At 43.7% G+C, this 14,682-nt stretch overlaps 1 protein-coding gene across 1 annotated transcript in view; it reads left to right on the top strand.

The window, feature by feature from the left end:
- The first annotated feature begins 2,087 nt into the window (after positions 1-2,087).
- LOC126141633 (potassium/sodium hyperpolarization-activated cyclic nucleotide-gated channel 4-like) overlaps positions 2,088-14,682 on the top strand; it is a 52,856-nt gene continuing 40,261 nt past the window's right edge. The window contains exon 1 of the mRNA XM_049915271.1: positions 2,088-2,419. Within this exon, the coding sequence (XP_049771228.1) occupies positions 2,088-2,419 (332 nt within the window). The remainder of the gene's footprint in view (positions 2,420-14,682) is intronic.

The raw sequence follows: 14,682 nt of genomic DNA, 5'->3' as shown, positions 1-14,682 counted from the left end.
ACGGACACGCTCGACATTTTCATCCGATGTGCGTGGACGACCCGTGCTTTTTCGCTTGCAGATGCAACCATCTTCTACGAATCTGTGATGCCACTCATAAATTTGCTTATGACGAGGCGGCTGTTTGTTGAATTGACGGCGGAATGCACGTTGCACACCAACAATGGACTCTAACTTTGCAAATTGCAGCACACAAAATGATCGTTCCTGTGGTGTCGTCGCCATTTTCCTACAAACAAACGCCAGCGCCACTGCGGATTTGCATGGAACTTCTGCGCGGACCATTGAAAAACTTTGAACCTTTCTCTGACAAGAAACGTTTGAATTGTGTTTCTATCATTTGTAGTTTTTGAGAAATAAATGTTTGAAATCTGCTCTTTCTTTTTGAAACGCCCTGTATATGACCTGTAAGTACTGCATCTTTTCCAGTCAGTACAAACTCTAATTTTATTAATGTACTATATAGGGGAAGGCGGGGCAAGACCGGGAGGTGGGGTAAGACGGGGAAGGGCTATAAGCTAAAGTCAGAGTGCTGCCATCTGTGGATAGCTACGTTAACATCATCAATACACAGGTCCCAGTGTGTTGAGATTGCTGAACCTTACTTTCGCGGCGGTTTCTGTGAGATTTGCGATGTTGTACACCATTCGAGGTCCTAAAACATGTGTTTCGTGAACATTTGTCCAGACTGTATATATGGCACTGAATAGTACGTCTTATTAACAGTAAACTGGTGTGTCAGTAGTCAATGGTCACTAAATGGTGTTCATGTAGCCGCAACATAACCTGACAGCAAGGGAGGGGGCAAGACGGGGTGGGCGAAGATGGGGAGCTTCCGCGTCTTGCCCATACTGTCTGTCCAACTATTACGTTCTTATCGTCTCATGTGTTTACCTCGCTGCGGGTTTTCAACACGTACATTATACGTTGAATATAATTGTAAATAGCCTTTGAAGATGGCTGGATACGGTGTATTAGCTGCGGACGCTGGGAGCACGACACTTGTGCCGGGATAGAAAGTGATGATGACGAAGCTGTCCACACTTGTGTACTACGTGAAAATAAGAGGCCTAATTAAAACGTAATACCTGATTCCGCAATTCCCAGAACCATGTTTCGAAACCTTATCGTCACATGATTTCATTATTCCAGATGAATTCATGCTAGTTCGCCATCTTACCCCGCATATGGGGCAAGACGGGGAAATGGTGGTTTATGTTTCAAATCGAGATATTTCTAACTAAATGTAACAAATTTGCAGGTTTCTTTGCATGCTATTGTAATTCAATGGTTAAGTAAACAAGTGATAATCAAACCTACTTGAATTTCTTCATTTTTGTCCCTTTTGTAAGGGTTTAATGTAGGCTTCCCCATCTTGCCCCACCTTCCCCTACCTAATATGTTTTAGAACAGTTAGTCTATTTCTGAAGACGACGTTCATAGTAGCGTTGAAACCATGTCAATTTTGACTTAATATTTGTGACCGGGGGCTTATTTGTTCCAATATAGATCTAAAAATTACAGTAGCTATATGTAAGAGTGCAGGCAGTACGTCAACAGTCCTCCAATGAGATCTCAAACGGCAAACAGCAGACTGTGTCGTCAAGAAATAAAATGTCATTGTAGCTGAACAGCAAAAGCAAGGCGAATCTTGAGTGTGTGCCGTAATACTGTGATGGACTGCTGGACACAAATTTGGTAGTTTGAGACAGACGCTGTGTTAGGACCACAATGTCTCGTGCCGGACATCCACTCGTGTATTCCTGACCCGTACAGCAGCCGCTTTCTGCCGCCAATCGCCTTCCTTTCTCCCCCTCCCTACCTCGCTCGCACCGACCGACCTGCTTCCCACCCCCCACCCCCCCCCCCTTCAACGGATCCGACAAAAACTCCGTCTGCAGGGCGGGGATTTCCCGACCGCGGGAAGACGCCGGACCGCATCGCACACACAGATGGGCCCTAAAGCCCATTCTGGCGACCTGGTGTGGAGCCGGCCGCAGTATTGCGGGGTCCCCCCGGCTGGGGGAACGTGGGACGTGAACGCGGACGTGCGGCTGCGCCCCTAATTGTGGGGGTGGCGGCCGCTAATGCCTCGAGACAGCGGGGGCGGCCCACCCCTCGTAACTGTCGCGTTAACCCGCCGGCGGACCCTGAAAACGCGGCAATTTTCGCCGGCCGGCTCACCTCGGCCCCTGGCGCCGCGCCGCTTTGACGGCTTAATCAGGGTCCGCGCTGGGGCGTCCGCCCCCGGCAGCGGCCCTGGGGGCGGGATAAAACGCGGCTCCCTGCCCCGGCACAGATTAGATCGGCCGCAGTGTTGTGCTGCCCGCGCCGCCCCTTATAGAGTGCGGCCAGCAGCAGCAGGGACACGCCACGCCTCTGTGCTGCCGCGGATGCAACTGCTGGCAAACATCGTCGTGTACAGTCACAGTGTCTCCCTCATTCCACATTAACAAGCGAAACATAACATTTATACAGACCTGAGATAAGTTTCACCATATAAAGAATGTTTCAAAGTATCAGAATTGAAAGAGTAGAAAGTCTTAGTGATTGGGGATCGGTATGCTTCTATTCCTTATACTGATTGCTAGGGGTATAAGTGGAGATATTATGATAATTGTTACTGATTGCTAGGGGTATAAGTGGAGATATTATGATAATTATTATCTTAATATGTACACACTTCAGTGGGTTAGTCGTTTTTTTTCTCTACATCTGACAGTCATCCTCTAAATGTGTCACATAATTTACTACTTGATGTTCTCTGCATGGTCGTACCTGCACCATCAAGTGAGCTACAGCTGTCAGTATAGATTGCCCATTTTGCGTCCACGTGTCAATACTTGAGCATCTGAGTTGCTGCTCAGGGGCAAATAAGCATTTACGTCCTCCTGCCAGGTGTACGTGGAGCTGCTAACAGACCTAAAAACATACTACTCATTATAGCTATTATTGTCAGTCAGCAAATAAACTGGTTTAACGTTGTTCAGTACACTGGCCTCAGTCACCAATTAAAAATCTCAACACTTACACCACTGTATATGAATGACCTTCCACTTAACATTCAGCAATCAGAATTTGTCCTTTTTGAATATGATACTAGTGTTATAATAAATCTCATTAGACAGAAATCGGAAGAAGGGACTGCTAACGACTTTTCCGAAGAATTAGTAAGTAGTTCTCCGAAAACGGACTCTCCCTTAACTTTGAAAACACACGTTATATTCACTTCTATCTAACAAATGGTCATACAGGTAATTGACATAGAACGGTAACAGGGGTCAGTTAGTAGTGCAGAATGTCCAGATACCTGATGTTTATACTGATGAAAAGTAATGTGTTGGCAGAAGAGCCAACACCATGTTGCCAGAGGAGGCCGAAATGCACGCGTTTAAGCTCACGCAAACTGGCGTGAGGTCTGGAACAGGACAATGTAATTAATATAGCCAATAAGGTACGTTGCTGCTGGAATACTTAACTTTAATTCATAATTGGTGTACATCGCTCTTGACGGTACATGTTTTACAATCTCAATATAAACTGGTAATGGCGCCTTGCTAGGTCGTAGCAAATGACGTAGCTGAAGGCTATGCTAACTATCGTCAGGGCAAATGAGAGCGTATTTGTCAGTGTAGCATCGCTAGCAAAGTCGGCTGTACAACTGGGGCGAGTGCCAGGACGTCTCTCTAGACCTGACGTGTGGCGGCGCTCGGTCTGCAATCACTGACAGTGGCGACACGCGGGTTCGACGTATACTAACGGACCGCGGCGCGTTGAAAGGCTACCACCTAGCAAGTGTGGTGTCTGGCGGTGACACCACAAAAGCTTCAACTCAAAAAAGCGTGTCACTGAATTCCTCAGACAAATAAGTTGAGCTACTTCTGCTTTTCGTATAATTGGTGGCTTCGTAAACAAATGAATTAATTTTTTGACGTATATTCGCTAATGAAGTTCGTCATAAACAATCCACGACAATTTCTGAAGAATAGTGATATTCATACCGCCATCACTAGAGGAAAAATTGACTTTACTACCATTCATTAAAACTCTCAGTGGCTGTGAAAGTACATCAATACTCAGGAACAAAAGTTTGTTGCCATTTGTCCAATAACTTCATTTGTTCATAGTAAGTATTACAGGTGTTACAGGTCATTATTACACTGTTCTACAATCACTCAGATCATTTCAATGCTACTTCTCACATTAAAGTTTTATTTCTTAGATAAGTATGTTGTAAAAAAAGTACTGTATGTGTGATACCATGTTCTGACGTAAGAGAGTGGCTAGTGGTCCTAATAAGATAAGGTTAAATAAATAAATAAAATTACTAAAATTTCTGACAGTTAACAAAGCAAGCTTTAAATCTAAAATCAGTTCCCCTTGAGAACTCATTTTTTTCCATGGATGAATTTCTTTTTAAAAAGTGGCACATTGAAAAAATCTTTTTTTTTAATGTAGTTCCATAATTAGGTCTAAAAGTATTGTGTTAATTAATGTCAACAATGATATTGTGCACATATTTTGCAAACTGACGTGTTCCACATTATTTCAACAAAAGAGTATCTATGGAACATAAAACTAAGTAACTCTGCGACATACGTCTAGAGGCGATACATAACGTCATGAGAAACAAGTTTTGTTGAAGACAAAATTTTCGCTGTCACTTTCCTGGTGACACTAGGAGTCTTTCTACAGTTGATTATGCCCCAGAGAGGCGATAGGTTGTAGCACTCTACGGGGTCCGCATGCATTGCGTAGGTGTTGCCTATAAGCCAGGCATCTACTGCACATGATAGGGGCGTAAGTTAAGTTTCTAAAATAACTTTCCCCGCTTACAGACATTCATTCTTGTGGTTTTATTGTTCAGAATCACTTTCAGTTTACTAGAGTAGCACGCCTGGTTAGTGGATCCTGTTACTTCAGTGAAATCGCATCGTACGTCGACTGGTGAGTTCAATAAAACGATGCCCGACGTCGTCAAAAATTGTCAGAGGACATTCTATCTCTAACCACAATAGTTCCCCATGACGTGATATGTCACTTGCAGACGTTTGTTACAATGACATTGATAAACTGGTGTACATAATGTTGTATGATTCAACATACTCTACAATACTATTCACTCGATACACGAAAACGTTTCGAGTTTCGAAGCACTTATCAGCAGGACGTCAACGTTCAATTCACCATATCAAAATAACTGACTACTATATCTTCGACATAAATCACTGCATCTTACGTTCTCCCTTCCTTGTCTACAGAGCTCAGAACTGTAATACTCTATTTTCACGATGATTTACCTCTTATTAGGTCTTGTGTAACTGTATAAATGACAATACTTTCATCATTACGCAGTTATTTTATTTCTTCCGGATACAGTAGAACAATTTCGGCTGTGTAGCCCATTGCCTATTGATTCATTCTTGTTCTTTAAAAATTAGTTTCATTCCATGTTACAGTACCTCTCTACAGCATCATATTCATTATTTGACCATACAAGGATCATCATGTAAGTGTCACGTACATGATATGTTAGGAGTACGAGAAGGTGTCTTGTAGACTGTCAATAATTGCTTCAGAGTCTCCGTTGATACAACAATTACAAGCACTGACTATGCCACAAAGTTACGTCCAACTTTGACTAAAATACTGTTAAAAAACCATTTCAGTACCTTAAATCGTCAAGAAAATTCTAGGAATTTCGTGTCATAAGCACTGCTCAGAAAAAAATGGCGATGGAACTCTGAGATGAACTGGTTTCAACAGCCGTGATACGTGGGTATGTAGAAGTCCTGCTCTTATCCCTCTGTTCCACTGACACTACAGTGTAAAAAAAGGAAAGAAGTACAATGAAAGAACTGATTCCATTCCAATTTATTCACGCGAGTCAACTGGAAATTGCGATATTTGGCAGATTGCTATCATCGGTTGTCATTGTTGAAGTCTCCAATCTGAAGACTGGTTTTACGCAGGAGTTCTCGCTACTCTGTCCTGTGCGAGCCTCATCTCCCAATAATATCCTCAACCTATTTCTGTTCCAACGAGCTTAATCTTTTCAAGTCTTGTACTTCAACTGCAATTTCTATCACCCACATATCCTTACTTTATCAAATTGACAATTACTCGAACCATAGGGATGTGTCCGATCTACCGATTCCTTCTTTTAGTCAACTAATGCCATAAATTCCTTTTCCTCCTAATTTTGTTCTGTACCTCGTCATTTGTTATTTGATCTATTCAAATAATCTTCAGCATTGTCCTGTAGTACCACATTTCAAAGGCTTCTATGCTCTTCTTTCCTGAACGGCTTATCATCCACGTTTCCGTATAGTGCTACTCTCCACACAAATACCTTCATATAAAACTGAATTTACATTAGATGTTAACAAATACCTCGTATTTTCATAAATGATTATCTTGCTTTGGCCAGTCTGCATTTTGAATCTTCGTAACTTCGATCATCATCAGCTGTTTTAATGCCGAAATAATAATAACTTATCTACTGCTGTTAGTGTCTTACTTTCTAGTCCAGTTCCTCAAGCATCATCTTATTTAATTCAACTGCACTCCGATACTCTTTTTAAAGTCTTTTAATTATCATTTTATAATCTCATTTAAAGACACTATACATTCCGTTGGACTGCTCTTCCAAGTCATGGGCATCCCGGAATGTTTTTATTCCTTCATTATGAATTTTAATTCCCTTTCGCACTTTCTGTTTTGGTTAAGTCAGCAGCCTCAGCATCGTGCAGACCCAATAACATCAGGGATAGGCTACAAAACTATCCCATCCCACTATCAACTATTACTTCGCTTTCATGTCCTTTGAAAGTTGTAACTGCAGTCTGGTTTCTGCACAAGTGGTAAACAACCTTTCGTCCGCTGTATTTCTTTCTACCTTCAAAATTTCAAAGAGTATAATCCTGTGCACATTATCAATAGTAATTACGAACTCTTCAAATACTATAATCGTAGGTTTCCCAATGTTCTAAGAAGTAATAGGTCCAGTATTCCCTCGTCTGTGCCGACATTTCTGCGAAACGGTTTCTAATACACACATAAAAAGAAGTTTTGCCTCACCCTGTTTCCCAGAACTTCTGAATATAGACGTTGACTGTGGATGTTGTATCACACACACATGCACTTTGACTCTTCAGAGATGTCACTAAGCCCACCCAACGATGAAAAGAACCATGAATGATCAGCGCCTATTGGAAGGATGGGTTCCGACAGCCGATGAGTTCCAGTCAGTCCACGAGGAAGGAAGTACACGGCTCGAGTTGCCCGTAGTTCAACCATGCATAGATGGTCAATACCGCGGTTCGATCGCGCCTGCATTGTTACCTAGTGTCTGGAAGGGCTATCAACAACGAAGGAGTCCAGGCGTCTCGGAACGATCAAAAGCGATGTTGTTCGGAGATGGTGGAGACACAGAGAGGAACTGTCGATGACATGCTTCGCTCAGGGAGCCCAAGGGTTACTACTACAGTGGATGAGAGCTACCTACGGATTACGGCTCGGAAGAACACTGACAGCAGCACCACCATTTTGAACAATGCTTTTGTTGCAGCCGCAGGACGACGTGTTACGACTCAAACTGTGAGCAGCAACTTCACTCCCAGCATTTATGGCGACCACGACACCATGCAGCGCGATACAGATGGGCCCAACAACATGCCGAATAGGTCGTTCAGGATTGGCAACACGTTCTGTTCACCGATGAGTGTCGCCTATGCCTTCAACCAGACAATCGTCGGAGACGTGTTTGGGGAAAATCCGATCAGGTTGAACGCCTTAGACACACTGTCCAGCGAGTGCAGCAAGGTGAACGTTCCCTGATGTTTTCGGGTGGCAGGATGTGGGGCCGACGTACACCGCTGGCAGTCATGGAAGGCAGCGTAACGGCTGCACGATACGTGAATGCCATTATCCGACCGATAGTGCAACCATATGGGCAGCATACTGGCGAGGCATTCGTCTCTATGGACGACAATTCGCGCCTCCATCATGCACATCTTGTGAATGACTTCCTTCAGAATAACGACATGGCTCGACTAGAGTATCTAGCATGTTCTCCACACACGAACCCTATCGACCACGCCTGGGATAGATTGAAAAAGGTCGTTTATGGACGACGTGACCCACCAACCACTCTGAGGGATCTAAGCCGAATCACCGTTGAGGAGTAGGACAATCTGGACCAACAGTGCCTTGATGTACTTGTGGATAGTAAGCCACGACGAATACAGGCATTCTTCAATGCAAGAGGACTTGCTACTAGGTATTAGAGGTACTGGTGTGTACAGCAATCTGGAGCACCACCTCCGTAGTTCTCATGAGTAATAAAAAGGGCGGAAATGTTGTTTATGTTGATCTCTATTCCAATTTTCTGTACAGGTTCCGGAAGTCTCGGAACCGAGGTAAACAAAACTTTTTTTGATTTGTATAGTTTTTCCGTTCCTCTGTACACACTTCATGTCAACATTTTGTAAACATCATTTATTAAATGGATAGCTGCCGGTGTCTCAACCTCTCAGCACGTCAGTGTTTTGGAACTGGAGTTATTGCGTTCTTCTGGAAGTTGGAAGTTATTTCTCCTCTCCCATATATTTTGTACACCAAGGGGAATAATTTTGTCAGAGCTAACTCTTCCAAAAACGATAGTTCTAAGGGACTGTCGTACATGCCGTGGTGCTATTTCTGCCTGAGTCTTTCAATACTCTGTCACGTTCTTCTTTCAAAATCGTATTTTCCATCTTATCTTCACCTACTTTCTCTTCTCTTTCTATAACATTGTCTTCAAATCTGTTCACCTTAAACAAACAGAGCTATATGTGTAAAAGCCCAGAAACTATTAACAAATCGGTCCATTGCACACTGACATATGCTAGTTCAGCCGTGAACAATTTAGTATTACGCCGGGAAAAGCTGTAGAATCACAAGCTCACAAAGATATCTATATAACAGAATTTGTTTTCCATAAAATGTCAAAATGCATGAACAAAAAATACTTACCATAGTCATAAACGAAACTGACATCAGTGTTATAAGTTAAAAATTATGTTCATCTGTATGACACTCTGTTTTGACAACACGAGCGATCAGCGGTTGTTTCGATAGCTTGGTACCCTTAGCTGCTCTAGAGTCCTACGATAATCTCCTGGTAGAAAGACAGCTAGTTCTCTCGTAAGGTATTTGTAGAGCCTCAGACAAATGACGTCCGGGCCAAATGTTCTTCTATGGTTGTGTAATTTTCTGTTATTTTATATTTCGCTATAACTTGTCTCAGTGTATGTCATTTCGGCTTTCTTGCGACAAGTGTAAGCAGATAATATCACCCACAGAGAAACATTCTCCGCAGATGTCTGTCTGTCTGTAAACATAGATTTCGGTGAAAGAAGCCTCACTGAGATACTGAGGGGATTATTTCATTCTGATTGCTGATTTTATGTAAGAACGGCAGGTCGTAGGAGCTTTTGTTGTAATGCTTGGAAACATTTAATTCGAATAATTTAAGGCTTCTCGCATTTCTCTACTTACGCTCTTTGTGCTTTTCGTGGCAACACAATGTCGCTGAATTCATGAGTATGAAAATAACGCAATTATATAAAAAAATAGAATAGCTGGTAGAAGCCGACCTCGAGATAAATCTGTTTCATTCTCGTAGAAATGTATCAACACGAGAGGCAATACTGATCTTACGAATTACCTTGGACGAAAGTCTTATGAAAGGCTAATATACCTTTGTAGCGTGTATAGATTTAGAGACAGCTTTTGAAAATGTTAACTTCGAAACTGGGATGAAACACAGGGGGCGGTAGGTTATCCGCAACCTGTACAGTATTCAAACAGTAGTTACAGAAGTCGAAGGAAACTAATGCGAAGCAGTACTGAAGCGAGTGAGGCAGTGCTGTGACACCTCAATCTGTGCGCTGAGGAAGTTGTGAAGGGGTTCAAGGAGATATTTGGAAAAGGGATTTAAGTTCAGGGTAAAGAAAGTGAGTCGTTGGGGGTTTCCCGATGCCAAAGTAAATCTATCAGAGACGGCCAAGGACTTGGGAGATCAGTTCAACCGAATGTAAAGGGTTTCGAAGAAGGTAAAATTTACACCAACAAAAGCGAAACAGAGAAGAAATGTAAATCATGCTCTTCTGGGGAGAATTGATGAGGAAATGCGACACTAAAAGAAGTGTAACAGTTTTGCTATTTGGTGGCCAAACAGCTGACGTTGCCAGTAATACAGACGGTATAAAATGCTGACTTTCAGAAAATTATGTCTGACTGAGAAATTTAACATCACATGTAAATGTCTTTCCTGAAAGTATTTCTGTGGAGTGACAGGTGGACGATGATCAGTTAAGACAAAAAGTGAGGAGACGCTCTTGCAACTGGATGCTACAAGAGAATGTTGACGAATCAATCGGTAATTGGAGTAAATGTTGCGAAGGTACCGAGCTGAAAGAATGTGTGAGTGATGAACGAAGAGTTTGTTACAAATCTGTCTCAGTTACAGTACAGATATTCTGGCGACTAGTTTAGAACCGACTGTTTCATTGTCAAGCCTGATCTACTGAGGCTGCTCTGAAAGTACCTGATCGTAATGACAATTAACCGCAATTGGTGATTCATGCGTTACACAGTGACGGTAGGTAAAAGGAAATTAGGAAATTGTGGTAAGGACTATGGGGCCAAACTGCTGAGGTCATCGGTCCCTGGACCTACACACTACGTAATCTAACTTAAAGTAACTTACACTCAGGACAACAGGCACACCTATGCCCGAAGGACTCGAACCTCCGAAGGGGGGAGCCGCGCGAACTGCGACAGGACGGCTTAGACCGCACGGCTACCCCACGCGGCCGGTAGATAAATGTCACAAGGTACATACGCTCCCGATACAAACCAGTAACAGTCTGAATCCGACATATTCAGACATGTGTGGAGAGCTTATGTGCATTGTGACGTTTATCTATCGTAACTGTGTGACGCACCTATTGCCGATTTCAGACGGTTGTTACTGACATCAGGCACTTGCATTGCAGCCTCGGAAGGTCAGGGTTGAAATGAACGAGCTAGTTTGAAACTAGGAGGCAAAATACATCTATTGCAGCTGTGACAGTTTTTCAACAAGCCCTTCATGAAATGAAAGCGAAGCTGGTCCTACATTAACAAAAGTTTGAAGTTACATGAGCGAGTGATAAATATTATAGAAGGACCATAGCTTGACTATGAAACGTCCCCTTTGAAAAATTATATACGGCTGTGCTTAAACTGACACACAATATTTTTAGCGCAACGCAATCTGACTTTCAAAAATCCCTACAAAAGAATGGCCCTGACTAACATTAAGCTATACGTTTCACAAATCACTTACCTCACAAAAATCTTGGTTACTCGAACTACTGCAATACAGCGAGCACCACTACTGCCAGCTAAATAAAAGATTCAAACTACGAAAGGCACTAACTACTGATAGGGATAGTTAGCAAATGAAAGATTTTAATAGAGAACAAACAATGTATTTACCTTAATAGTCATAATATATATAGCAGTTCATGACATCCAGTCTTACAAATTTCAAAACTCCGCCATCTCCCTCCCCACATCCACCACTGCTGGCGGCTCACCTCCAACTGCGCAACGCTACGCGCTGTTAACATCCAGCTGCCCAACACTACAGTGGCAGACAACAATGCAAACTGGGCACAGACTGCACACAGCACAGCCACTGATTTTCATACCGAGCGCTGCGTAACGTTGCCAATAAGGAAACATAAACAGCCTACTTACAACTACAATCATCTGATTGAAATGGATGTTGCCTGAAGTAATTACGTAGAAGCTGGTCCTACATTAACAAACGTTTGAAATTGCATGAGCGAGTGGTAAATATTGTAGAAGGACCATAGCTTGACTACAATCACCTGATTGAAATGGATGTTGCCTGAAGTAATTACGTAGAAATGAGGTGGCTTGCCAGAGAAGAATAGCTTTTAGCTCAGCATGAAGCCAGTGTGCGGACTGAAGATTACTACTACAACGACAACGAAATAAGAGGCGCATAGAAAAAAAAAAACGGCATCGAAAAAGAAATTGGTACAGTTCCTTCGACTAAGTGTCGTTTTCAGCCATTAAAGTCTTACTGAAATGTCAAATGGTGTACCAGCGATAGGTGAAAAGTAATGCAGGTTTGCTGCAACTCAGAATCCCGGGTACCCGGTGTATTAATTATGTCTCCTGTTAGCACTGTGGGACCCTTCCCTGCCGCGGCAGGGTTACCCAGCGGTGCCACAGGGGTCAGGAGGGTCCACACCGCCGCTATGTGGCCAGCGCACGCTGCCGGCCGCGTGTTTAATCATCTCGCACAGAACTGTTGTATAGCCTCGCTTAATTAGTCACCGTTCAGCACAAACGTTTTCGCAGTGGGGCCGCCGTCGATGGTTCTGAACGTCTGTCACACTTGTGTACACAGTTGGCAATTACACCTAGTAATTAAATGAAACGAACGGATAAACAGTGATAAATCGGGCCGCAGTTCATTATCTACCTGAAAGAACCAGCGCGTGCGGCCGAACGAGGGCGAGAGCCGCAAAGCGACCGGCGGTCCCCGTTCTGCGGCCGCGAGCCGGCTGGCCCGCCAGCAAATGCTGATGCTGCCAGTCTGTCGTCTCTGTAAGAGCGCCAAGTATGTACCCGCAGTGGAAAACCGTACGCCGACACTGACCGGCGGAAGCAATCTCTCCTCCGTACTCCATGACTTCTAATAATCTGAAAGATTAACGCATGCGCTATCTGCATTACTAATTCATGATATGATGTTTCGAAGCATACTGAACATACAGGGTGTTTCAAAAATGACCGGTATATTTGAAACGGCAATAAAAACTAAACGAGCAGCGATAGAAATACACCGTTTGTTGCAATATGCTTGGGACAACAGTAGATTTTCAGGCAGACAAACTTTCGAAATTACAGTAGTTACAATTGTCAACAGCAGATGGTGCTGCGGTCTGGGAAACTCTATAGTACGATATTTTCCACATATCCACCATGCGTAGCAATAATATGGCGTAGTCTCTGAATGAAATTACCCGAAACCTTTGACAACGTGTCTGGCAGAATGGCTTCACATGCAGATGAGATGTACTGCTTCAGCTGTTCAATTGTTTCTGGATTCTGGCGGTACACCTGGTCTTTCAAGTGTCGCCACAGAAAGAAGTCACAGGGGTTCATGTCTGGCGAATAGGGAGGCCAATCCACGCCGCCTCCTGTATGTTTCGGATAGCCCAAAGCAATCACACGATCATCGAAATATTAATTCAGGAAATTAAAGACGTCGGCCGTACTATGTGGCCGGGCATCATCTTGCATAAACCACGAGGTGTTCGCAGTGTCGTCTAAGGCAGTTTGTACCGCCACAAATTCACGAAGAATGTCCAGATAGCGTGATGCAGTAATCGTTTTGGATCTGAAAAATGGGCCAGTGATTCCTTTGGAAGAAATGGCGGCCCAGACCAGTACTTTTTGACGATGCAGGGACGATGGGACTGCAACATGGGGCTTTTCGGTTCCCCATATGCGCCAGTTCTGTTTATTGACGAAGCCGTCCAGGTAAAAATAAGCTTCGTCAGTAAACCAAATGCTGCCCACATGCATATCGCCGTTATCAATCCTGTGCACTATATCGTTAGCGAATGTCTCTCGTGCAGCAATGGTAGCGGCGCTGAGGGGTTGCCGCGTTTGAATTTTGTATGGATAGAGGTGTAAACTCTGGCGCATGAGACGATACGTGGACGTTGGCGTCATTTGGACCACAGCTGCAACACGGCGAACGGAAACCCGAGGCCGCTGTCGGATCACCTGCTGCACTAGCTGCGCATTGCCCTCTGTGGTTGCCGTACGCGGTCGCTCTAACTTTCCAGCACGTTCGTCCGACACGTTCCCAGTCCGTTTAAATTTTTCAAACAGATCCTTTATTGTATCGCTTTTCGGTCCTTAGGTTACATTAAACCTCTGTTGAAAACTTCGTCTTGTTGCAACAACACTGTGTTCTAGGCGGTGGAATTCCAACACCAGAAAAATCCTCTGTTCTAAGGAATAAACCATGTTGTCTACAGCACACTTGCACGTTGTGAACAGCACACGCTTACAGCAGAAAGACGACGTACAGAATGGCGCACCCACAGACTGCGTTGTCTTCTATATCTTTCACATCACTTGCAGCGCCATCTGTTGTTGAAAATTGTAACTACTGTAATTTCGAAAGTTTGTCCACCTGAAAATGTACTGTTGTCCCAAGCATATTGCAACAAACGGTGTAGTTCTAGTGGCTCGTTTAGATTTTATTGCCGTTTCAAATATACCGGTCATTTTTGAAACACCCTGTACACTATGTGATCAAAAGTATCCGGACTTCCCATTCCCTCCCACCCCCCCCCCCCCCCCGCCCCAACCTTACGGTTTTCAAATTAGTGCATTGTGCTGCAACCTACTGCAAGGTACTCCATATCAGCGACCTCGGTAGTCATTAGACATCATGAGAGGGCAGAATGCGGCTCTCCGCGAAACTCACGGACTTCGAACGTGGTCAGGTGATTGGGTGTCACTTGTGCCAGACGTATGTACGCGAGATTTCCACACTCCTAAACATCCCTAGGTCCACTGTTCCCGATTTGACAGTGA

This window comes from Schistocerca cancellata, unplaced genomic scaffold, assembly GCF_023864275.1.
Source record: "Schistocerca cancellata isolate TAMUIC-IGC-003103 unplaced genomic scaffold, iqSchCanc2.1 HiC_scaffold_732, whole genome shotgun sequence".
NCBI classification, from domain to species: domain Eukaryota; kingdom Metazoa; phylum Arthropoda; class Insecta; order Orthoptera; family Acrididae; genus Schistocerca; species Schistocerca cancellata.
Note: the sequence above shows the minus strand (reverse complement) of the source record. Positions and strands in the feature narration are given on the sequence as shown.